The 25,314-nt window shown below is 40.7% G+C and overlaps 1 protein-coding gene across 4 annotated transcripts in view; it reads left to right on the top strand.

The window, feature by feature from the left end:
• The window catches only part of CSMD3 (CUB and Sushi multiple domains 3), a 568,382-nt gene that overhangs the window by 487,079 nt on the left and 55,989 nt on the right, over positions 1 to 25,314 (top strand). For all 4 annotated transcript variants that reach the window (XR_014513736.1, XM_083450329.1, XM_083450330.1 and 1 more), the window contains 9 exons: positions 3,415 to 3,603; positions 3,892 to 4,038; positions 6,297 to 6,485; positions 9,072 to 9,257; positions 10,302 to 10,496; positions 10,956 to 11,129; positions 17,694 to 17,867; positions 20,135 to 20,308; positions 22,938 to 23,123. Coding sequence is in view for 3 of the 4 variants with exons in the window: in XM_083450329.1 (XP_083306455.1) it covers positions 3,415 to 3,603; positions 3,892 to 4,038; positions 6,297 to 6,485; positions 9,072 to 9,257; positions 10,302 to 10,496; positions 10,956 to 11,129; positions 17,694 to 17,867; positions 20,135 to 20,308; positions 22,938 to 23,123 (1,614 nt within the window). In the remaining variant the exon portion in view is untranslated. The remainder of the gene's footprint in view (positions 1 to 3,414; positions 3,604 to 3,891; positions 4,039 to 6,296; positions 6,486 to 9,071; positions 9,258 to 10,301; positions 10,497 to 10,955; positions 11,130 to 17,693; positions 17,868 to 20,134; positions 20,309 to 22,937; positions 23,124 to 25,314) is intronic.

Below are 25,314 nucleotides of genomic sequence, written 5' to 3' on the forward strand. Positions count from 1 at the left end.
TTCTACCACGCAGAGAAGAGCAGCTGGAGTCCCATTGGGGAGCAAGAGCAATTTCCTGAGGAATTTGTTCTGCACTATTTCTAAGGCTTTGTTGGCATTTGGGTCCTTGCCCCATATCGCTACTCCATGAAGTATTTGGGAGACCACTTTACTGGCAAAGATTTTCAATGCAGGTTCCAATAGCTGACCACCCGCTATAAAATAGAATTTCATTAATGCCCTACAAGCTTTCTGCGCTTCAAGTTTCATAGCCTCAATGTGCCCCTTCCATGATAGTATCTCAGTGAAAAGAATTCCCAGATATCTGAAGGAGTGTATTTGCTCCTTTTGAATCTGGGACTACGCTTCCCAAAGACCATAATTTTGGTCTTGTAATTAAACGACGAGCTCTTCCCGCTTGCAATACGAGCTGAAAGCTGTGAGCAGATTGTTAAGGCCTAATCAGGAGAGTGGTAGGAGCACCACACCATTGGCGTACAGCAGGCAAGATATCTTCCTATTACTAATTCATGGGGCGGGGGATTGCACCCATGCTAGCTGTGGCACCGTATCATTTATATAAAAGTTAAAAAGTGTGGGAGCCAATATGCAGCCTTGTTTCACGCCTCTTGATGTCTTGAATGCTTCCGAGAGACCTCCCTTTAAGCCCACTCTGACTCGTGTTTCGGTACCACTATACAGTTCATGAATTAATAATAATAGTCATGGGTCTATATTAGCATTTGAAAATTTCTCCCACAGATTGATTGAGTGGAAAGCAGCAGATAGGTCAATGAAGGCAGTGAACAGGTTACATTTGCTTTGACTGATATATTTGTTAATAATATGAGATAGTTAGTGTAAAGCGCTGGTCAGTCGTACTATATCCAGCTCTGAACCCTGCTTGTTCCTCATGTAAGATGTTATTTTCACTTAGCCAGTCTGTTAATTTGGTGAGCAGATGACGAGCATAGAGTTTAGAGGGGATGTCCAGCAAACTAATGGGGTGGTAATTTGGGGGGAGGGTTTTATCCCCTTTTTTGTAAATTGGCATGACGGTATTCAATTTCTAGCCGGCTGGTATTTGAGCTGTATTATTTATGTGGGTGTAGAGCTTTGCCAGGATGGGTTGCCACCAGTCCATATGAGTCTTAAATAGTTTTGGCGGCATCATATCTTCACCTGCTGCTTTATTTAGTTTTAGACTCTCTATCAGAGATTTTATCTCTACAGGGGTCACCGCTTGCCACTCAGGAAAGCCCGACTGGTCAATGGTCACCTCAGCATTGAGTAAATGCCCTGTCTGTTCTCCAGAAGGTTCCGCGTAGTAATCCACCCAACGTTGTGCCGATATAGTGGCGTCTAGTGTTGATCTTGATTAATTCATGCCCTGAGACACCAGAAGCCAAAACTCTCTTCGCTCAGCCACTGCCATCCCTAGTTCTTGCCACTGGCTTTTCACAAAGCTTGATTTTTTTTATCTTTATAATTTTCTTATATGCTGCTCTTCTCCTTCCCATATTTTCCTTGTTAATTTCAGAGGGTTTCTAATAGCATTTAGCAGGTCTTTCTTTGCTTCCTTGCATTGTCCATCAAACCAACCTCAATGATTTCCCTGTGTACAGTTTGTGACATTGGGCTTCGCCAAATAGGCTCTGAAGAGTGTACTGATTTGTAGGAAGTCCGTAACTGGATTTGTTGAGGTGTTTATGAGGTGATGTCGTAGGCTCTTCGTTAAATCACTTGCCAGGATCCTGTGTATCTCATCATTCACCTTCAAATACCATTTCGCTCTTGAAGTGCCCAAGGATTCGCCAACTGTACACATTGTCTCTGCAGGGAGCTGACACTCCACGAAAGGAGCTAAAGTAACTGAGAGTGGGAAATGGTCACTTTCAGTTCTTACCAACACATCTATTGTTTTCACCAAGCTGAAGAGTGGAGATGAAACTATAAAATAGTTTATGACACTTTCTCCTTTCCTATGTAAATAAGTAAGTTGGCCCTTAGAGGCGTCGGCTGGACATCCATTTAATATTAATAAACCGTGCAGAAAGACCTATTCTAGAAGTTTCAGTCCTTGAGGGTTAACTTTCTTGTCCATGGAAGTGCAAGTAAAGGGGGAAATGTCATCCAGATCTATCCCTCGTGGCGTTAGTCTTCTTTCTGAGCCATCCCCAATGCAGGATTAAAGTCCCTGCATAATAGGATTTGAGCAGCTGGGCTTTTCACATTTCATAGAATCATAGAATCATAGAGTTGGAAGAGACCACAAGGGCCATCGAGTCCAACCCCCTGCCAAGCAGGAAACACCATCAGAGCACTCCTGACATATGGTTGTCAAGCCTCTGCTTAAAGACCTCCAAAGAAGGAGACTCCACCACACTCCTTGGCAGCAAATTCCACTGTCGAACAGCTCTTACTGTCAGGAAGTTCTTCCTAATGTTTAGGTGGAATCTTCTTTCTTGTAGTTTGGATCCATTGCTCCGTGTCCGCTTCTCTGGAGCAGCAGAAAACAACCTTTCTCCCTCCTCTATGTGACATCCTTTTATATATTTGAACATGGCTATCATATCACCCCTTAACCTCCTCTTCTCCAGGCTAAACATGCCCAGCTCCCTTAGCCGTTCCTCATAAGGCATCATTTCCAGGCCTTTGACCATTTTGGTTGCCCTCCTTTGGACACGTTCCAGTTTGTCAGTGTCCTTCTTGAACTGTGGTGCCCAGAACTGGACACAGTACTCCAGGTGAGGTCTGACCAGAGCAGAATCCAGTGGCACTATAACTTCCCTTGATCTAGATGCTATACTCCTATTGATGCAGCCCAGAATTGCATTGGCTTTTTTAGCTGCTGCGTCACACTGTTGGCTCATGTCAAGTTTGTGGTCAACCAAGACTCCTAGATCCTTTTCACATGTACTGCTCTCAAGCCAGGTGTCACCCATCTTGTATTTGTGCCTCTCATTTTTTTTGCCCATTTATCTGCTCTATAAGACCTGTTAGGTCGGTCCAAATCTTAACCGCCATGTCTAGGGTGCGTGCTGGTGGGAGGTAAGTGTTAATACAGAAAAATGGGCCGCCTGCCACTGCACTAAACTGTAGTGGCAAGAAAGATTCTTAACCTCTGTGGATTCAGAACCGAATAAACTGGCAACATATGTTGTTCCAGTCATATTATGCATGTGTACAATTGGTAACATGCACCGTTTAGAGATTCTTCTGATTCAGAAGCCTATAAATGTTTTGAAATAAATAAAAATATAGAAAATCAGATAAGGGACATAAATTGATTACCTACTGCCGCAGGACCCATGATTTTTACCTGTTCTATGTTAATAAAAATGAAATTATTGATGCACACGTAGAAAAAATAAGATTTCTCTCATGCAGTTTTCCAGCTATCCAAACATTTATAGCAATTCCTCTCTTTTGCAGTTCTTTGTCCTGCAAATGAATTGCGTCTGGATTCAACCGGAGTGATTCTGAGCCCTGGCTACCCAGATAGCTATCCAAACCTCCAGATGTGTGCATGGACCATTTCAGTGGAAAAGGGATATAATATCAGCCTTTACTTTGAATTCTTCCAGACAGAAAAGGAATTTGATATACTTGAGGTGTTTGATGGTAACTATAGGACATACAACCTCGGATGATTTAGTATACATTGTTTTTAGCCAGTAACTTTTATATTGTGCATTTTATCATGCATGCGGTTTCAGTGTCATTGTTGCTTTTCATTTTAGATTGCACCCTGTTATTAAAAATTCACTATATATGCCATTAATGATATGGCTACAATGTATTGCATGAATTTACGTACTACTTGTTTAGGAATCTCTTTTAGTATATCTCTAATTTTAGTTTTCTTTCTTTTCTTCTCTCTGCCTTGCTACCTCTTCCAACATCATCAAGGATCAAATAGTCACAGTCCGTTACTAATCTCCCTAAGTGGAGATTATTCCTCATCTCTAAACATAACTAGCAGTGGCCATGAAGTGTTTCTCCGATGGTCTGCAGACCATGGCACAAACAAAAAAGGTTTCAGGATACGATACATAGGTAAGTCAATCAAATCTTTCTCTTTTCTACCTTTCAAATACATCAGCAAGCTCAACTTTCAGCTGTCATAGTCAGCGTTGGAAAGATCCAGCCAGCATTATGCTATAATGGAATTTTCCCTTCCTTCTGTCCCATAGCATATTCCCCCCAATCTGCTCCACAGGGTTTCCCAACCCCCTGGAGCACATTGTGCTGGCACATGTATAGAAGAGGAAGGAGAAATCCCATTTGCATGTGCAAAAGTATTTTGCTCAAAAAGGACATCCCAGTTGGACATTGATCTGTGTGTACAAATGGGGCAAATGGACCTTGGAGGATATTCTAGATATTCTGGACCATCTGCAAGAAGGTACACATGTACCTGTTCTGTTGGTAGCAAGTCTAATCAACATGGACATTCTATAACTCTAGGCTTAGCTGATGAGAAACCCACAAATTTGCTTTCGGTTTCACTTTAGAAAAGGTTTAGGTGGCATCTTCATGACTGAACTAGAGCAATTGTTTCAGGTATGTGTAGTGGGAACAATTTTTTAGAAGAGATGCAAGAGGCATGTTCTGTGCTTCTGTACACATCTGGTGAAGTTGTGACTGAGCCAAAAAAAAAAGAAAAAGAAAAAAAGAATGACAATTTACTGTCACATTATCCAAATGTTTGTGTCATCTTTTCTTTTGTTTTCTTTTTTGTGGGGCAGTATGTATGCAGACCAAACAAGCACAGCGTCTTAATTTGATTATTGGGTTGAGGCTTTTGACACTACTGCCCCAATGTATTTTTTAAAAATCCTAGTATTCTGCATATATAATTGTAGGAGGGTTTACCTAATGCAGGCTTCCTCAACCTCGGCCCTCCAGATGTTTTTGGCCTACAACTCCCATGATCCCTAGCTAGCAGGACCAGTGGTCAGGGATGATGGGACTTGTAGTCTCAAAATATCTGGGGGGCCGAGGTTGAGGAAGCCTGACCTAATCCTATGGTCAAATCAGCTCCTCTCCAGCTTCTTTAGTGCCCTTTAGCCAATTAACCGCCTTTTGATAATTAACCATGTGAGCTGGACATTCGTGAAACCCCCTGGACAGGACAACTTATGGAACCCAAGACAAAACAATAATAAAAGTGTGTGTGTGTATCTCACCTAAGTCATGCTAGAGAAAAGAAAGACAGCACAAAATACTGATATTCATTGCTAGAGAGCTAATCTTAGAGGTGTTCAATGAATTAATTTGCAGACAAGCGTTACAGACTGGACAATCCTCAATGATCTTTTTAAAGAATACAAACCCAATTTGCTTCTGAAAAAAGATATCAAAGAAGCAGACAACAGTATTTCAAACAGAAGTGTGGGAAGGGTGCATGGGGGTGGGAGGGGGTGTACACTATGCAAGACCCATCTTGAACCAGAAGTTCTCTTGAACAGAAAAAAATAAAGTAATAGTCATTTCCATCTGTTCATTGTGTCAAAGTTCTCCCTGTCCTCTACCTCATGCCTGGTGTATCCATATTCTTTTCATGCTGCAGATGCCATCTTTCATGATCTTCCTACCCATATTAATTACCCTAGATACATGTTAAAACAAGTATCAATTACATTATGCAGAAACTTCAGATAAAAATTTGAACTTGGATGTTGACACAATCTAAGTAGATTACATTTGTAATTAACACATGCAAATGTGATCAGATGGGAAGAAATAAGATTAATAAACAAGGTTTGTACATAGGAAAAAGAATCGTAATGTATGTCCTAACGGGTGAAGTCGTCTATACCCTATTTAAAAAAGGCAATACAGATATTTTGCAAGAGATTGTGAGTTTGAATATGTTGATTGTGAATTCTGCTTATCTATGCAACCCAGAGATCCATCTTCCTAACCTAGATGTTTGTTTAGTTTTTTTCTCAAGCCTAAAGCCAAGCGTAAACAGGTGAAACAACCACAGTTATCATTGGCCTAAGGCCAGACCTTCACTACTTTCCCCCCTGGGGCATATAGGTGACAAGCAGGCTGCCCCATTTTCAAAGTACTATGAAGCCCTTTTTGTCCCTGCTTGCTATTGCCCCCTCCCCAAAGTGTGCTGAGACATGGTCAATATAAGAATACAGCCTTAACATCCCCCCTTTCCTTGGGGTCTTCACCACTGCTGTTAAAGGGGTCAAGGCTACAAAGTTTGCAATCCCCACAGGAAAATGCCTACGGTTAAATAAGATGATGTGTGGGGGAGAAATCCATGCACTGATTACTTCTTTCTTTTGTTTTCAAAGCCCTTTACTGCAGCACCCCAGAGTCACCTCCTCATGGGTTCATTGTTAGTCAGACAGGTGGGCAGCTCAACAGTGTGGTTCGCTGGGCTTGCGACCGAGGATTCCGCCTCGTTGGAAAAAGCAACGCTTTGTGCAGGAAATCTCCCAACGGATATCATGCATGGGATGCACCTGTCCCGGCATGTCAAGGTAATCAGCTTTTCCTTACAGAATTAGATTCACACACTTTGATTCCATTCCAAATATGCACCAGTAGCGCTGCTAACTCCAGTTAATGCAAAAAAGAGAGAAAAACTCCATTTTTATTTGACTTATTTAAGCTAGGGAATCTTTGAGCCATTATTCACGACAAGCTCCAGGGCATCATGCAATTAACCAAGTGGCATGAAGCAAAACATTCGACAGTAAAGCAATATAATATGCATAGCCGGCAGTCTGCATTGAATTGCACACGTTAGAGTAAAGTGTGCACGTTTTCAGCACCAAGGGTGCCAATTTAGTTGCCAGGACACTTAAATGATATGTATGGAATAGCCCCCACATAAGTGCCCTTAAATTCAGGGAATCAAGAGCTAGAAAGTGGAGTTGAATATCTGTGAAGTTTCCCAAGTAGGATTCCCCCAGGTTTGTGGTTTCTCAGGCAGGAAGTAGCACTTGTAATGGTGCCAAAATGTATAGAACCGACACCATGCTTAAGCTGTAATATATATACTCAATTTAGCCCAAAAAATATTTCACTGTGGTTTGCCTTTTTTATTAATGGCTTTTTTCCTCCTAGGCAAATCCGGTGTCACAATAGCCTCTACAAGTGAGAATTTCCTTCATTGCGTTATCTTTATCCAAACCAGAACAATCCCTTTCTTTTCCTTTCAGCGTTATCAAATCATTTTTATCTGGTCTACATTCAATTGATGGGCCTGTGAAAAATTTAGAACCGTAAAATAGAGGCAGAAGAATGTCCCAAACGCACCGACCTCAGCCTTCAGTTTGCACTGTTCCATGCAGTTTACTGCATCAGTTCATATTTATGGAAAAAATATCTAGAGGGAAACAATATCTGGCAAATATTAGTTTGCTAGGATAGCCAGGGAAGGAAATAGGAGGTGATGTGGTTATTGGAGGAAAGAAAAGGTACAGTGGCTTTATTAGACCAAGCAAAAGTAAACCTTGTGCAAAAGGTCGAAGCACAGAAGAGCCTTTGATATACTGTATCTGCCTCCATTAGAGCCACTGCTGCTACTCTGATTTACTTGTTGTTTCTGCTGCTGCTGTTACATTTGCATCCCATATTTCCCCCAAAAACCTGATGGTTCTTCCCCTTCCCATTTTATCCTCACAAGATCCCTGTGAGGTAGGTTAGGCTGAAATACAGTGTTTGACAGGTTTTAGTCTAACCTAGGGGTGTCCAAAACTTTTTCAAAGAAGGCCAGATTTTATGAAGTGAACATGCAGCATGCGGGCCGACCAAAGTTGTTGACCTTTTTTTAGAACAATGGGGACCATGCCTGGTCTAACCAGTTCACCACACTGTATCTCAATAATGGTGAGGAGAATAGTGAAGGTAATGACTATCACTATGATCTGGGCTGCTCCTACTGTTTTTCAGTGTGAGACGGCTGCTTTAGGTAGCAGATCCTCAGGGACGGGGACAGCAGTGGCAGCTGTTTAGACTGTTCCTTGGGAGGTGTCCTAGCCAGTCATCTATTTTGGATGATAGAGATGTGTGTCATGTGCCCTGCCCTCTATCCCCGTAACGTCACCTGCTGCTTTCAGGTGCACAAGAAGCCTCTGCCCCATCACCAGTGTTCAGTTAAGATAGACCTGTTAGTCTGGAATGGCAGTTCAGGGCCATTGCAGCAACAGTCAAGATATGTGCATGAGTTAATTTGGTTTGATCCCATTTACTTTGAAGTAAGTCTACTGTTGGGATGCGGGTGGCGCTGTGGGTTAAAGCCTCAGCGCCTAGGGCTTGCCGATCGCAAGGTCGGCGGTTCGAATCCCCGTGGTGGGGTGCGCTCCCGCTGTTCGGTCCCAGCGCCTGCCAACCTAGCAGTTCGAAAGCACTCTTGGGTGCAAGTAGATAAATAGGGACTGCTTACTAGCGGGAAAGTAAACGGTGTTTCCGTGTGCAGCTCTGGCTCGCCAGAGCAGCGATGTCACGCTGGCCACGTGACCCGGAAGTGTCTTCGGACAGCGCTGGCCCCCGGCCTCTTGAGTGAGATGGGCGCACAACCCTAGAGTCTGTCAAGACTGGCCCGTATGGGCAGGGGTACCTTTACCTTTACCCTTAAGTCTACTGTATTCATTGGGACTTATTCTTGATGTGTAACCTGTGAAAGGTTAACGAGTAAGAACATAAAAATAGTAGAAAAGCCTTTTGGGTCAGGTCAAAGGCTCATCTAGTCCAGCATCCTGTTCTCAGAGTGGCCAACCAGTTGCCAATAGGAAGCCAGCAAACAAGACCTGAATACATCAGTTCTATACGTTGTACAGTTGAATACAAAAACAGTGGAGACCATTTGGAATGAATGAGTGATTGCAAAGAGCAAGTGAGAGTGCTGTTGCTTGCTGTTTTCCAGCCTAAGAAGGGATTTAAACTAAATATCCCTTGATAATATTTTATATGTTTTCCTAATCCATCCTTCCTTCCTTCCTTTCTCTCTCTCTCTATATATAGATACATAACTTCTGAACTTCAAAAATATGATAAACAGATTAAGACAAGGCCAGTATGATGATATTGTGTCTAACTGTGTGTTTGTTTCAAACCTGCAGCTATCTCTTGTGGCATTCCCAAAGCCCCAGTGAATGGTGGGATATTAACTACAGATTATTTGGTAGGCACACGGGTTACTTATTTTTGCAATGATGGGTACAGGCTGTCATCCAAGGAACTTACTACAGCAGCATGTCAGCCAGATGGCACGTGGAGCAACCATAATAAAACACCTCGTTGCGTAGGTAAGGGCAATCTAGATGTACTTTTCCAGCTGAATTTCTTTTGGTATTTTTGTTGTCATCAGCTTTCATTTTCAAGTGAACAGTTACTAGCCCAAAGCTGCCCAATAATTCTACAACCAGTGTATCTGCCATTGGGATTAGAATGCAAACTAGAATAAGCAAAGAAACTACTTGGTTAATGAAAATAGCAGAGCAACAGAAATGTTTGGTAAACATTATGGGGTTATTTAGATCATAGTTGCAGGCGTAGGTTAATGAAAGAGCATCAAAAGCTGTGAAATTCTCCAAGTGTTGGACATCTCCCTAAAGGCATTCATGGAGTAACACAAGGGAGGAAGGATATGTTGTGTTAAGTTAAAAGAATTGACTCACGGACCTCAATTTTTAAAATAGCTGTAAGTGAATCACTGGTTATTTGCAAATATATCTTGATCTGCAGAGCTTTGTTGTTATTTTAAATCTGGCATAGCACGTACTCAGGATAAACGCACTATAAAAGTAAGATAGTATTGTGATTGTAAAGTTTTGTTACTAAGCTGAGAGTCTGAATTTCCCCTCTCCCCCATACAACCAAATGATAATATCAAGGGAAATGACTTGTAAACCATAACATGATCCATTTCTGGAGGAGGGGTAGCTTTGCTAGAGGGGGAATGAAAGCAGGAATTCTCATTGTGTCAGCGAAAGTTGAAGATGACTGAGGGGGTTGGGGGAGAATGCCCGTAATCTAGAAGTGCTTTAAAACTGTAATACACAATCCGTTAAATAATTTGTTTGAGCAGTAAAATAATACTCACCCTCCAGATCTAAGGAGAAAAAACATGAAATACAGGGTATTCATATTCATAAAATGAATATAGATTGACTCCCCAAATTAAATATATCCTGTAGATTATTGTGCAGCTGTTTAAATTGGCTGGGGCAACCTGACCAGATGGATGGGGCATAATGATGATGATGATGATGTTGTAAATGTATATAACTTCATATTCACAAATTTACTCATTGGACTTCAAGACAAATTTTCCGCCCTCCTCTCTCTAGTTGTTACATGCCCAAGCATCAATTCTTTCACCTTGGAACATGGAAGGTGGCGTATAGTGAATGGTTCTCACTATGAGTACAAAACAAAAGTTGTTTTCAGCTGTGATCCAGGATATCATGGATTGGGACCAGAATCCATTGAATGTCTTCCCAATGGAACCTGGAGTTGGAGGAATGAGAGACCGTACTGCCAAAGTGAGTACCGGCCAAAACTGTCCGGCCCAAACCTATTAAATTCTCAATATTTCTGTAGACAAGTCCATCATCATGGCTTACTCAGAAGATAGGTCTGCATCTGAAACAACTCATATTGATGCTGACTTATACTAATCACATTCAGGGGCAGCTTCATACATTTCAGAAAGCAAGGAGTGAGATTAAAGTGAGGGGGTTTTTTGGGGGTAACTATTTATAAAACAGCTATAAAAGTCATTGATTTATTCTATGACATTAGTATTATTTAAGATTTTTTTTTGACAGTATGAACATTTTTTGTAATATAATGTTTTGGGTTTGTTATTTTGCAGTCATCTATCACTCTACATTCACCCTAAGATATAGCATTTTAATCACCTTCACTGAAAAACGAGCACTGAATGTTTACATGTGCATTTTGTGTGTGCAACATATTTCTCCTTCTTTTAACTTTTGAAGTTATTTCCTGTGGCGAGCTTCCTATACCTCCAAATGGGAATAAGATTGGAACTCAGATCACCTATGGCTCAACAGCTATCTTCACTTGTGACTTAGGATTCATGTTGGTGGGCTCAGCTGTAAGGGAATGTCTCTCTTCTGGACTATGGAGTGGAACTGAAACAAGATGCTTAGGTAAGGAATTGGTTTCCCTTTGTGCCAATTGTAAATTTACAGCCCTACTGTGTGGTCATGTGACAATATGTGCTAACTTGAGCATCCATTTCCTGTCAACAAATTTATTTCTGTTGCATTCAAGAGAAACTTTCCTTACTGAAATATCCTTTCCAATTGAGTTTAAGGCAGTGATAGCATTCTGAAGTTGCCATTATAGTTCCATTATCATTTATCATCACAATGGCAGAGTGCAAGGCAATGCAATGAAATGGCACATGGTAATATAACTTTACTTTTAGGATTTCAACCTGCAGGGGTAATGTTCATTCTTCCTTTGCTCAGCCTTCCGCCCCAACCTGTATGTTTTCATTTTTATTTATACTAGTAATTTAGTAATGGTTCTGTGGTTCCACTTTTCTTCCATGGTTAGCCTTCCATAAACAAAATGGCAGAGCCACTTGAGCTAAAAGTATTTGGCAGAGATTAGCTTTCTACATGTGTGTAGATCTGAAGTGTTGACACAGGAACACTGCTACATCTCCATCCATATCACTTTTGCATGTGTTTGTTGATAAATATGTTTCATCCCATTACAACAGTAACCTGAAATGTTTAAAGTGGGAACCTCCATCAAAATGTGTATTTAAATATGTTATGTATTGAGTTGAATAGGATCCAAAATGCAGCAGTCTGATTGGTCCTAGAACAATAGGATCCAAAATGCAGCAGTCTGATTGGTCCTAGAACAATGCAGCAGTATGATTGGTCTGCAGGAGCCACCCAATCCGGCTCCAGATGGAAGTGAATCCACAGCTTGATTGGTCTACAGTAGATTTCCGGAATTAGCCAATCACGTGCAGCCCGTTGTGTAAATAATGTATACAAAGCAGATACTTTGAGGGGACTTTCATTCCTCCTCACCACTATGAGCTGAATAAAGAGCATGAAATCCACTCTCAAGTATATTTCAAAATACATACACACACACACACACACACAATAATAATAATATGTATTTTGAATGTATTTTATCATAAAATACAACCCCCCCCCCAAAAAAAAACAACAACACATACATCTCTAAACATATTTTGTCTCGAAATATATGTTTTAAAAACCAATCTGGCAGTTCCTAACTCCCAAAAATCTAACACAAAATTCAGAGCAGTGCAAAAGCTGAAAGTTAACTGCCGTCTGCTTTGCACATTAACCCAGGAAGAATCAGGTCAGCTCATACTGGAACTGGGGAGGGGCATGAGTTTTTTCAAGCATCCCTACTGCCAGTCTCCAGGTGTTAACAAGTACCTGGAGTCTACGCAAGTACAAACAGTATATGGGGCCTGTGTACACAGAAAAAAACAACTTGTGAAAAATAGCAGGAGTGGGTCAGTAGAGAATGGAGATTGTGTCCAGTCCACCCACATTCTGAACATTGTTAAAGGGCTATTGTTTTAACAGATGTTCCATGGAGGACAGCTTAACTACTCCTCTTTGTCTTGCCAAGGGAATTCTTTGTCATAGGGAAATAAGCGAGGCTCTGACTGCTTGACAACTAGTTATATTTATTTCCCCTTAGACCTTAAAAGAAATGGTAAAGGAAACCAATTAGAAACTAAGAACTGCAAGAAACCACTACATGAGCAGAATCCAATTCTCCTGAACTTTTACCATAAACAATTACCGGCTTGCTCACTATAAGGTCACAGTTGTTTGATGCCTGTGCAGAACTGAATGTTTCCGCTTCCTGGGGAATCATTAGTCTGAAAGGATAAAAATAAAGGAATACAAACTTGTAAAAAAGCTTGGATTGTTGCTTTCTCATAGTTCTCAAATCAAATTATTTGACATTTAAAAGATACAGAAGCTTGCCAAGGGAGGTGGCATTTCCAATTTATCGTTTAATGTACCATTTTTGTACTTTCCCCCATGGAAAACCTAGAGATTAGAAATAAAACATGGAAATATTAACAGTTACTAGGCGTTAAGTAAATTAAAGAAATTGTGGCTAATATGCAGCCCTCCTGGCTTATAAAATCTAGCAGAGGGGAGTTGATTGGTTGGGTCCAGAGTGTGGTTAACACTTCATTGCATAAAGAAGTGGTCCCTGCTGCTTGAAAGAGTGATAGAGTGATGACTCCTAAAGAACCATCCATGGACCCTTTGGACTGGAATCAATTGGGGAAGATGGTGGAGAGAGTTGAGGTGGGGCAACTGCAAACATTATTGAATGACATGGATTATTTAGACGCATTCCAATCTGAATCCAGGCCTGGCCATAGGACTGAGTCAGCTTGAGTCACCCTGGTGAATGACCTTTACAGATAGTGAGACAAGGGGAGTATGACCTTTCCACTCCTTCTCAGTCTCTCTGCAGCTTTCAATACCATTGGCCATAGCATTTTCCTGGACCGGCTTTGTGCAGTGGGAATTGGGGGGCACTGTGCTACAATAGTCCTTGTCCTACCTACAGGACCGAGCACATCAAGTAGCATTGAGAGAGTGCTTCTCAAGCCATGGTTGTGCAGTAGGGTGCCACAGGGCACTATTTTGTTTCCAGTGCTATTTAATATCTACGCAAAGTCATTGGGAGCAAGGTACCTTCAGTATGATGATGATGCTTAGCTCTGTTTCTCCATAACATATCCGTCAGGAGAATTGTTTATTGCAGATCCATTTCAGCATGGACCCATGACAATAGATTGAAGACATGTTTGTATAACAATAAAATTATGCAAAACAGCATATAGTCATTTACCTTAAATGATAACATATTTAGTGTAGCATAGTGAGCGTCTCCATCCCCATCATTCTGCCCGGACACTGAGGTCCAGTGCCAAGGGCCTTCTGGTGATTCCCTCCCTGCAAGAAGCCAAGTTACAGGGAACCAGGCAGAGGGCCTTCTCGGTAGTGGCACCCGCCCTGTGGAATGCCCTCCCACCAGATGTCAAAGAGAAAAACAACCACCAGATTATTAGAAGACATCTGAAGGCAGCCTTGTTTAGGGAAGCTTTTAATGTTTAATAGATTCTTGTATTTTAATATTCTGTTGGAAGCCACCCAGAGTGCCTGGGGAAACCCAGCCAGATGGGCAGGGTATAAATAATACGTTGTTGTTGTTGTTGTTGTTGTTGTTGTTGTTGTTGTTATTGGCTTTGGTGGCCCAGAGCATGTCCTCTGATTTGGGTTGCTGCAACAGACTAGCCTAGGTGGTTCTCATGAATTTATTTATTGAGATAGAAAATTTACCATGCAGCACATTCTACAGCCAAAGATGAAAGCTTTCACCAACACAGTTAGCATCCAACCCCCATGTCAGTTATTCCCCTTTTGGGGGAATTATGCTGCCCTTGGCTCATCCAGCTGAGCCTGGAATGAGCAAGTTAGACTGACATCTTTGGGAGAACTTGATTGGGGACTTGAGCTGGGATCCAGCAAGCTGTGCTGGATTTCCATGATATCCTAACTCACTCATCTTGAGGGATCTTTGTTTAGGACTGTCCCTTGAGTGCTGTTAAGCAACCTGACATGTTTATTACCCCCAAAATCAGTTAATATAAAGGAATCTTAATCATGGATTAAAAAGAAGGAATATAGTGGCATATTGGTCCTATTCCAGAATGTTGTGTGTTATCAGAAGTGGCATGTTTGTAACAAAACAGCCAAAAGATAAAGAAAAAGTTAATTCATATGTTTGGTTTTGATACTGAATGAAGCAATTTGTTCTTTTCTCTGGAATATTGGGAAGGGGGACTTAGTGAGAAACATAATTTAAGAGCTGGGGGGGGGGGTCATTGTAAAGTAAAGGAGCATGGAAAAAGTTACTGTCCTACAAAGAAATGATCGAGAGTGATTATATTTTAAATTGAACCGTAGTTGAATAACTTTTCTTCTTCTTCCGAAATGGCCAGATAGATTGGTTTCGAACTTTGGAAAAGAGAATGCTTTTGCTCCCTCTCCTTCATCTGGCCCAGAGCACTGAAATGGTTTAAAATGGAAGCACCATAAGACCATTAACAACAAAAGGAGCCGTAAAATGTATAGTGTGCAGCAAGGTTTTTACAGTGGCAGGTGTTCTCGCATTCTTGACAGTGTCAAATAGGTACTCTTGAAATTCTTTTCATCACAGACATTTTAAAAGCAAAAAAAGGGAAAGGGAGGGGGGAATCTACTCCAACTCATTGAAACTGAAGGGGAATTAAACAAGCCATGCTGGAATGGCCATGCAGTAAACAGCCACCAATTATTTGTAATAATAGCACTATTGCCATTGTTTGAAGCCCTTGTGCACCTCCTTTTTCATGGCATAACGAGACAGCTATTCTCCAAGATGTGCAGACGAAAAAAGAGTGGTTTCCTTGGTGATGGAAATGACTATAAATGAGAGCTCTCACAATATCCCTTCCCTTTCAGCAATGCATCCCTTCACACTTCCACAGTTCATATATTCATATATTATTGTCTTCATATTTAGCTCCATCACCATTCATTTTTATGTGTGATATGCAACTAAGTTTTATTCAGTGGGCCTATTGAAATGAATGGACCTAACTTAATCATACTCATTAATTTAAGTGGGTCTACTCTGGATAAAATTTAGTTGGCTACCACTGCACATCTGTTTAATTATGAGGAGAATGACATTTTTCAAATATATACAGTCTATAAGTGTGTGTGTCTGTGTGTGTGTTGATGTTTCAGGGCGGATTGAGTCTGTATAATTGGGAACTCTCTGAAATAGCATTAACGAGCTTTGGTTTTGTACAGCAGGTAACACATAAGTAGATATGTTCCCAAATTTGCACAGAAATAAATTTCTATGGAACCCACTTTTTTCATATAAGAATGTACAGAATGTATTCGCTTCACAAAATGACAGGTGATTATTATACAAGGTATGCATTTAAATAAAACCAGCCATGATTTCGCATTGTGTGGTTGATTTATCAATTAACATCTGCACTGTGCTCTGAGGGGGCGGAGTGGGAATTTAATCCTCCCCCAGGTGGTCTTGAACTTCTATTCAGAACTTTGTAAACAAAATAATAATATCCATTATATTTGGACAAATAAGATGGTATCCAACTAAACAGACCTGCTATCAGGATTTCCTCCTCCATCTTCTCTACCCATGCCCTCTTAAATCTGTTCTGGCTTTCCCAACCCTTTGGAACAGATTTGGGGAGGGTACACTGGGAGAGGAGAGGAAGGGGACGTTCCATTGGACAAGTGGAAATCCTTGCACTACTAGACCTATTTAGTTGGATAACATTTACAATTTAGTTATTATTAATTTAATGTATTTACAGCCCACCTTTCTCTCAAATTGGGATTTAAGGTGGCTTACAACATTTAAAATCATCATTATGAAATGCAGAGCAATAAAACTGACTAATTGAAAACAATAGTTAAAATACACACTTAAAACCAGAACGAAAATACAGTTCACTTTGACAGCAGTGCCCTGGTCAGTTTTATCTGCATCTTAGTTTTCAAATGCCCATCCAAATAAGAAGTTCTTAGCCTGCCAGCAGAAGGATATGGGAGGGGATTCCCCAATTATTTTACAGTTTTATGTACACTGCTTAGATATATTTGTTTTGATTAAGCAGTTTTATATTCCATGATTCCCTGGTGTCTTATTGGGCAACATGCATGGGAATTACACCATTTAGCCCTAACAATGACATTATGAAGCATTTCAGACTGAGACACAGCGACTGGCCTAAGGTGGTTGTTGTTGTTTAGTCGTTCAGTCGTGTCCGACTCTTCGTGACCCCATGGACCAGAGCACGCCAGGCACTCCTGTCTTCCACTGCCACCCGCAGTTTGGTCAGATTCATGTTTGTAGCTTCGAGAGCACTGTCTAACCATCTTGTCCTCTGTCGTCCCCTTCTCCTTGTGCCCTCCATCTTTCCCAACATCAGGGTCTTTTCCAGTGAGTCTTCTCTTCTCATGAGGTGGCCAAAGTATTGGAGCCTCAGCTTCACGATCTGTCCTTCCAGTGAGCACTCAGGGCTGATTTCCTTAAGAATGGATGCATTTGATCTTCTTGCAGTCCATGGGACTCTCAAGAGTTTCCTCCAGCACCATAATTCAAAAGCGTCAATTCTTCGGCGATCAGCCTTCTTTATGGTCCAGCTCTCACTTCCATACATCACTACTGGGAAAACCATAGCTTTTACTATACGGACTTTTGTTGGCAAGGTGATGTGTCTACTTTTTATAAGCCTAAGGTTACCCAGGCTTATTCGTGGCTGAGCAGGGATTCGAAGCTATTTATTTAAATCAAGCACTCTAGCCACTGCACTATGTTGGCTGTGGCTATTTTTATTCAAGACCATGCTTCAAATCTCCCTTCAGTCGTTAAAGACGCTGGGCCATTCACTACTTCTTGGGCTAACCTACCAACAGGGTTGTGGTAAGTTTTATGTGCAAAAGTGTTATATGTTGTATCCGGTATTGCATGAAGGAAATTCAATGGTGAGATATAAATATTAGAACTAAAATACAAACAGTAACGGCGGACGAGAAATAAAAGCGTTGTTCCTGTTTGTAAACCACCATAATTGTATCTTTTTGTAGCTGGACACTGTGGTATTCCAGACCTTATAGTCAATGGTCAAGTAATTGGAGAGAATTATGGCTACAGAGACACTGTCGTATATCAGTGCAGTCCTGGCTTTCGACTCATCGGCTCTTCTGTGCGAATATGCCAGCAGGATCACAACTGGTCTGGTCAGCTTCCATCCTGTGTGCGTAAGTAAGCATGGCAGAGGTTATAGTGTACTTGCATAATTAACATCCCTCCCCCCAATCTGATGGGGGCTAAAATGAGCAGCTTTCATACTGCCTGCGAGGCTATTGAAACACGAAGTTGTTTCTAATAAAGAATAAATGATTTATATCATTGGAAGGGAAGTGGCACATAGCATCTGGTCCAGAGATATCTCATCATTTTGGGGCTAAGGTCTATCATTGCTCTTGGTCAACCCTCCAGAGATCTCACACCAGTAGTGGCTATGGCTAAAAGTAGGTGAGGCCATCCCACAATCTTGCAGGCCACACACCCTCCCAGGATACACACTTTCTAACACACACACATACAAAGGGACATTCACACACATCCAGCTGATCCATGCAGATGATCTGAGGATCACAACAATTGTCCAGTTTTCAGTCTGATAATCAGGGAACTAGCAGTTTGCATCCCTATCAAACTTCTCCATCTACTCCAGTGATGTATTTCTCTTTTTTCTTTTTTGCTGCTGCTGCCAAAATAGACAATCTTGTGCAGTTTGTGTGTGTGAGAGAGGGGGGGGGGGGAGAAAGAGAGAATTTTTGTTGGGGTGCTGATCAGGCCCTGGCATGGCAGTTAGCCATCCCTGGTCTAGCCCAACCCTGTGCTCAATGCAGGATGCAAGTACATAATCTTTGGAAAATGGTTGACCAGTTTAAACAGGCAAAGGAAAGCCCACCACCTCCAGAGGCAGTCTGTTCCACAGCTCTTAACAATGAAAATGTTCCTCCTGATTTTTATCTGAAATATATTCCCTGCAATTTCCATCCACGGCTGAACTCGTTCATCTGTAGACTAAATTGTAGGGGGTTGAAAACAGCCATTTCCCCATCTCCGTTATTTTAGAAAACTGCATTCTTTTGAAAACATTTCCTTCAATAAATAACTAATCCTGTTATCCCCCCCCCCCCGAGACTTAGAATAGGCTGAACTATTTATTTTATATTGGTCAAAAGTTAAGGAACATAATCTACACTTCTGCAGGTGGTGATGGTTATAGTTATTATTACAGTGCCATCAATGTACATGGTGATTTACAGGGTTTCATAAGCAAAAGCAGAGAGGATTCTGGCCCAAAACAGCTTGCAATCTATAGCTGGCAATGGGAAGACAGCAGAAGATGTGGAGGGAGAATAACTGAAGGAAAGAGTGAATGGGAACAAATTCTGTGGAACATTTTTATTCTTATTTTCCAAATCCTCAGCATGGAATGATACTGAAGTGTGTGAAAAACAGTAAATGCCATGTTCTGTCCAGGTTAGGATGTCAAGCCTTCACCGTCAGGCAGAAATTATTTCATCGATATTCTAGAATGAGACACAAATATATTGCTGTGTTTACATCCAGGACAGAACTCACAATAAATAGCCCTAGGTCATATGCAGCAGCACCAGAGATGGCTTCCTTCAACAACTGAAGGACTGCTTGACTGAACAAAGTAGAGTTTTCTGCCATGCAGGTTTTTCAAGAAAGGGTTGGAATAAAGGTTAAAATAATGGGGTATATCACAGGAGAGATAGTAACCACCACTCATTGCCTTATAATAAATATCTGGAAGCTCTGCAGTATATCGCAGTATGTCAATGAAAACAGAAATAAAAATTCTGATCCCTGTAGCAGTTTCTGATTATTATTTTTAACTATATTTAAGTACCAGGTGCAATTTCATTATAGTTTTTCTTTTCTTTTCATAATAACATTGTGTTCAGATGTATAGCCAGATCCATTAAGCACTACATTGTGAACTGATAACAGATACTTAAGGTACAGTCCTATACCTTCTTTCCTGGGGTAAAAATCCCATGGATATCAACAATGCTGAGTGAGTAGGCACTTACACGATTGCACTGAAAGCCAGCAAAAGCTTTTTGTAGACCAGAACACTTTGGAACCTCCTGCCTCAACTGGTATGTGATTGGTTTCTTTTGGTATACCTTCTCTTACAGAAGGTGGTCATTTGCACTTTCCCAAAGATTTCAAAAGTAAGGAGGCAAGAAAAATATTCAAAATAATTGTATCTGCTTGGTGATGCAGCAGTAAAACTGCTAGCACATTTGCAAAGCTAAGCAGGGTCCAGTAAGGTTTCAAATTGGATGGGGTTTGGACTAGACGCCCATTGAGGTTCTGTCCAACTCTACTATTCTGTAATTGTTTTAAAGTCTTCATTATATGTTACAGTGAAAAGTGATAACAATATGCTTTCTCTTTCACTCGCTTCTGATGTTAGCTGTTAGCTGTGGTCATCCTGGTAGTCCAATTTATGGAAGAACGAGTGGGAACGGTTTCAACTTTAATGATGTTGTGACATTCTCCTGTAACACTGGTTATGTTATGCAAGGACCAACAAAAGCCCAATGTCAGGCAAACAGACAATGGAGTCATCCACCACCCATATGCAAAGGTAAGACTGAAAAAAATGTAAAAATGAGAAGGGATCTTTGCTTGTTTTGAACACAAGGATAATGTCCAAGACTGTATCTGTATTATGCACCATTGGGGGGGGGGGCTGTGATTTGAGATGGACAGAAAGCCTTTTAGGGTTTAAAATACTTTTCTCAGCTTCAAATATAACATAATTCCCCAAAGATCCCATTTTTGTCCATCAGACAGGCCCTGTAGCTGAGTTTTAAGGCGGCACAGAATGTAAAGCCATTTAAATGGTATTTTCATTCATTTTACTTTATCTCAAAAAGAAGGGTGATTTTGTTTCACCTTTTCTGCTGGGAGCTATAGCTGAAATGCCAAGCCCTTCAGAAAGTTTATCTTACAGATGCTTTATTTGTTTGACCTCATCTAACTCATAGGGTTTTGGTTTACCTAGCAATGATTACTTATTTTGGTGCAGTGGACAATAGCATATAATATTATAAACATTTTTGCCCTAAGTGGTCAGAGGCACAAGGTGTGTGCTGATTTGACTGCACATGCTTTTGGAATGCTTAGATAGACTTGAAATTTTATGTCATATTTTTAAAGTAGGTTTGGACAACCTAGTTGATAATGAGCATCAAATCCATATCCTTTTGAGTTGTTTTTCCCCCAAGGGAAAAAACAAAAGCCGTGTTCTCACTTTGAAGACTATGACATTTGCATCGATTAATGTTAAAATTAATCAAGACTTGCTGTTGCCTGGTAGAAACTAGTAAACTTTTCAACTAACTGCAAGCTTGCAAGTTGTTTCATATCAAGTTAAACTAATGTATCCCCTCTAGTAAGTTCCTGTCAGAGGGACAGGAAAAAACATAGCAGCATTCATAATGAGAAAAATTACTCATAGAACTACCCCCCCCAAAGAAAATCATGCTCAAGGCTGTGGTGTAACCCACCATTTTGCTCCATTTCTCCATTATAGCATTCTAGTTGTTTCCGACACACATAGTTATTTTCCTTGATTTTCATTTCCTCATTTCTCCCCCTTTTCAGTTTATAAATAATATCATATTCCCACCCCACAAGCGGAAGAACTGATAGATAGTTCGCTGGAAGTAGCTCACTGATTAAGTGCTGTGTTTTAGAGCCAAACAACATCCCACAAAACGTACACATTTTAACATAATTTCCTGAGGTGGAGAAGAAAATCCTGCCACAACTTGAGTTTGTGATGATCTTCAGGACCACCTTGGATATGAGGTGGATATTTGGGTCTGTGCTGATTGGTTATTTATTAGGAGTTGAGGTTGTGCGGCAACATGAATGTTACAATTATGTTGTTGGGAGTGTGTGGATGGAAGCATACCTTCTAGAGCAGTGGTTTTCAACCAGTGTGTCATGGCACCCAGGGGTGCCTTGAATGACGGTCAGGGGTGCCATGGGCAACACTGGCCTATGTCCCTCCTTCCTCCCCTCTCTCCTCTGATGCCCTCTTGCGTCTCTGCCTCCCAAGAAGCTCCGCAGGCAAATGGTGCCTCTGGAGGTGGTCAGGGGGGGCTGGTTGACAGGAGCTGAGGCAGAAATGGAGTAAGCAAGCAAGCGGGTGAGGGACCCCAGCCAGCCCATCTGCCAGCCCTTGCTGTTGGGAATGTACAGACAAGTCCCAGGCCTCTGTGGGGCAGTGTGAGGAGGCACCTCTCTTTGGGGTGGGGGGGGTGGCAGCTCAGAGACTAGGGGTGGCAGCAGTGGCTGCCCAGAGGACTCCCAAGGAGAGGGGAGAGGAGAGGATGCTGAGGGCACACTCCACAAAGGAGGGTGTTCGAAAAAGGGTGAGAGGCTGCTAGCTCTACAGGCAAGGGGTGACATAACTGGGTGCCGCAGAAAGCATGTAGTTCGTCAAGGGAGCCATGGACTCAAAAAAGTTGAAAACCTCTGTCCTAGAAGTGAGAATGGGTTCTGATATAGAACCAGGCTCCCAAGTAGCTGTGGGACATGAACCTTCTAGTGATCTAGAAATGAAGAGAGTATCTTTCATGTTAATAATAATAATAATAATAATAATAATAATAATAATAATAATAATATATTTATTATTTATACCCCACCCATCTGGCTGAGTTTCCCCAGCCACTCTCGGTGGCTCCCAATCGAGTGCTAAAAACAATACAGTGTTAAATATTAAAAACTTCCCTTCAGATTTCTTTTAAAGATAAGATAGCTGCTTATTTTCTTGACATCTGATGGGAGGGCATTCCACAGGGCGGGCGCCACTACTGAGAAGGCCCTCTGTCTGGTTTATGCTTGGCAGCGATTCTTTGTATGTGGTTATTATTTTTTTAACCATGGATTGAGAGTTGGCAAACTATACCAAAAATAGCTACTATAAAGTGAGGGCAGCATTCTGCCTATGCCTATGCCTATTTTTTAACTGATTTAAAGAATAGCTTTGTGCAAATTGCTGCTTACACTGTTATTCATTTTATTCTCTGCATAGTATTTTTCACCTGAAGACCTGTGGGAAACTTGCACATTTTAAAAATGTAAAATTCACACATAATAAGGTGTTTTTTTGGGGGGGGATCTTGTTTGTTTGTTTATAATCAAGCAGTATATCCATTTTATGAAGTAAATAAATGAAATGTTTACCGTTTTCTGTTTAGTGGTCAACTGTTCTGATCCAGGAATCCCTGCAAATTCCATACGAGAAAGTAAAATTGAACATGGGAATTTCACCTATGGCACAGTTGTCTTTTATGATTGTAACCCTGGATATTTTTTATTTGGATCTTCAGTTTTAGTCTGCCAGCCAAATGGTCACTGGGATAAACCTTTGCCAGAATGCATTAGTAAGTATCTTAGAATAAATATCATTATTCATAGTAGATTATTATTAGTAGACTGCAGCCTTAGTTACCTTTCTGAAGTTTGTTTGCTTATTATTGTTTTCTTTGCAAATTCATTGTATATACACATTATTTCTGAGCATATCCACAGCCAATTTCCTTTTACAGTGAACATGAAAGGTCATCGGTTTTGAATAAAAGGTGTCTAATTATTGTCTGTGTTCTTGAAATTTGTTGCTTGTTTATTTCACATTACTGCATAGTTTTCTTATCCATTCCTTAAATGATTATATTTTCCATTCTCTGTTTACACAGTCCAATACAATATTTGCTGCTCAAATCTATTTTATTTACTCTATTTTATTTGACAAGATTTACCACTTAGTCTACAGAAACTTCCAAGTGGTTTATATAAAACAATATAAAAATAGTCATTAAAATATGAATAGAATTAAGCATTAAAACATATTGACATAAAATTTATCAATATAAAAATAGAAATGAGTTTTAAAACAATTATACATACATAATTGCATTATTGGGTGGGCTTTACTGGAGGGAGGAGAAGAGTTTTTAGCCAAAAATAACACAGTGAAGGACCCTACATAATGATGGGTAGGATCAATTCCTTGCAAAAGCAAAATGAATATTATGTGGCACTTGTAAAAGGATTTCCTACTAGCAATTATGATGCAACATTCCACAGTAATTGCAGCATCTTTAAAAGCAGAGACATCACCTTGCCAACAAAGGTCCGTATAGTTAAAGCTATGGTTTTCCCAGAAGTGATGTATGGAAGTGAGAGCTGGACCATAAAGAAGGCTGATCGCCGAAGAATTGATGCTTTTGAATTATTGAGAGTCCCATGGACTCTTGAGAGTCCTATGGACTGCAAGAAGATCAAACCTCTCCATTCTGAAGGAAATCAGCCCTGAGTCCTCACTGGAAGGACAGATCGTGAAGCTGAGGCTCCGATACTTTAGCCACCTCATGAGAAGAGAAGACTCCCTGGGAAAGACTCTGATGTTGGGAAAGAATGAGGGCACAAGGAGAAGGGGACGACAGAGGACCAGATGGTTGTACAGTGTTCTTGAAGCTACCAGCATGAGTTTGACCAAACTGCGGGAGGCAGTGGTAGACAGGAATGCCTGGCGTGCTCTGGTCCATGGGGTCGCGAAGAATCGGACACGACTAAACGACTAAACAACAACAACATCAAGTACAAGCCCCATATAGGCTGTATTGTGGTAATCTAAGCTTGAAGTTACCATTGTCTGAACCACTGTGGTCAAACCATCCCTCCCCTCAAGGAACTAATAACATGATTATACATTATTATTCTCAGTGGCTTTTGATGTCATTGGTCATGGTATTCTCCTGATCCAGCTCTGTGAGATGAGTATTGGTCCCACTCCTACTTACAGAGTCATATGCAGAGAGGAGCACTGGGGAACTGTTTTGACTTCATAGCCATTATACTGTGCTGTACCACAGGGTATAGTATTGTCTCCAATGCTGTTTACCGTCTAAATTTAGCCATTTAAATTCAGAGCAGTTGTTCAGAACTTTGGGGTGAAGTCAGGCCCGTCTTAAGCATATCCGGTGCCATTTGATCATGAATGTAATGAAGCAGTCTATGATATATCAAGCCGGAATGAGATGTGAAAGCCCTCTTTTGTTAATAGGTTTTTTTGTAACTCAAAAATTTTTATATTAAAAGCCATTTTAATTTTGGGGGATATCTCATTGTTTGGGACGAATAGCCCAATGATTCCTGCTGCTTTTATAACTGCTATCTATTGAGTCCTCCTCAAGTAATTAGCAAAAACAAACAAACAAACACAAACCACATGGAAATAAAAGGGTATCGTCATCATCAATTTATTTCAAATATTATAATTTTAATTTATTAGTCACTAGACCTTCTTTCACTTTTTTCTTTAAATGCTATAAATGCTAGGGAGCCCCTGAACATTTTTTTTCAGATTTAGTGAGAACAGAGATCTAGAAGTTAGTGGGGACATTAAAACAGCTCAGTGACTTTTGCTTTTACTATATACTTAATTACAATCTGTAGCATTCAAATTCTTATAATATAACATATTCATATATAATGTATTCAGAAGAATGTATTTGCCCCAGGGCAAAGTTTAACATTTTCCTTAAGTGTGTTAGTGGTCTAAGTATAATGACC

Source organism: Podarcis tiliguerta (genome assembly GCF_965153285.1).
Source record: "Podarcis tiliguerta genome assembly, chromosome: 7".
NCBI lineage: Eukaryota > Metazoa > Chordata > Lepidosauria > Squamata > Lacertidae > Podarcis > Podarcis tiliguerta.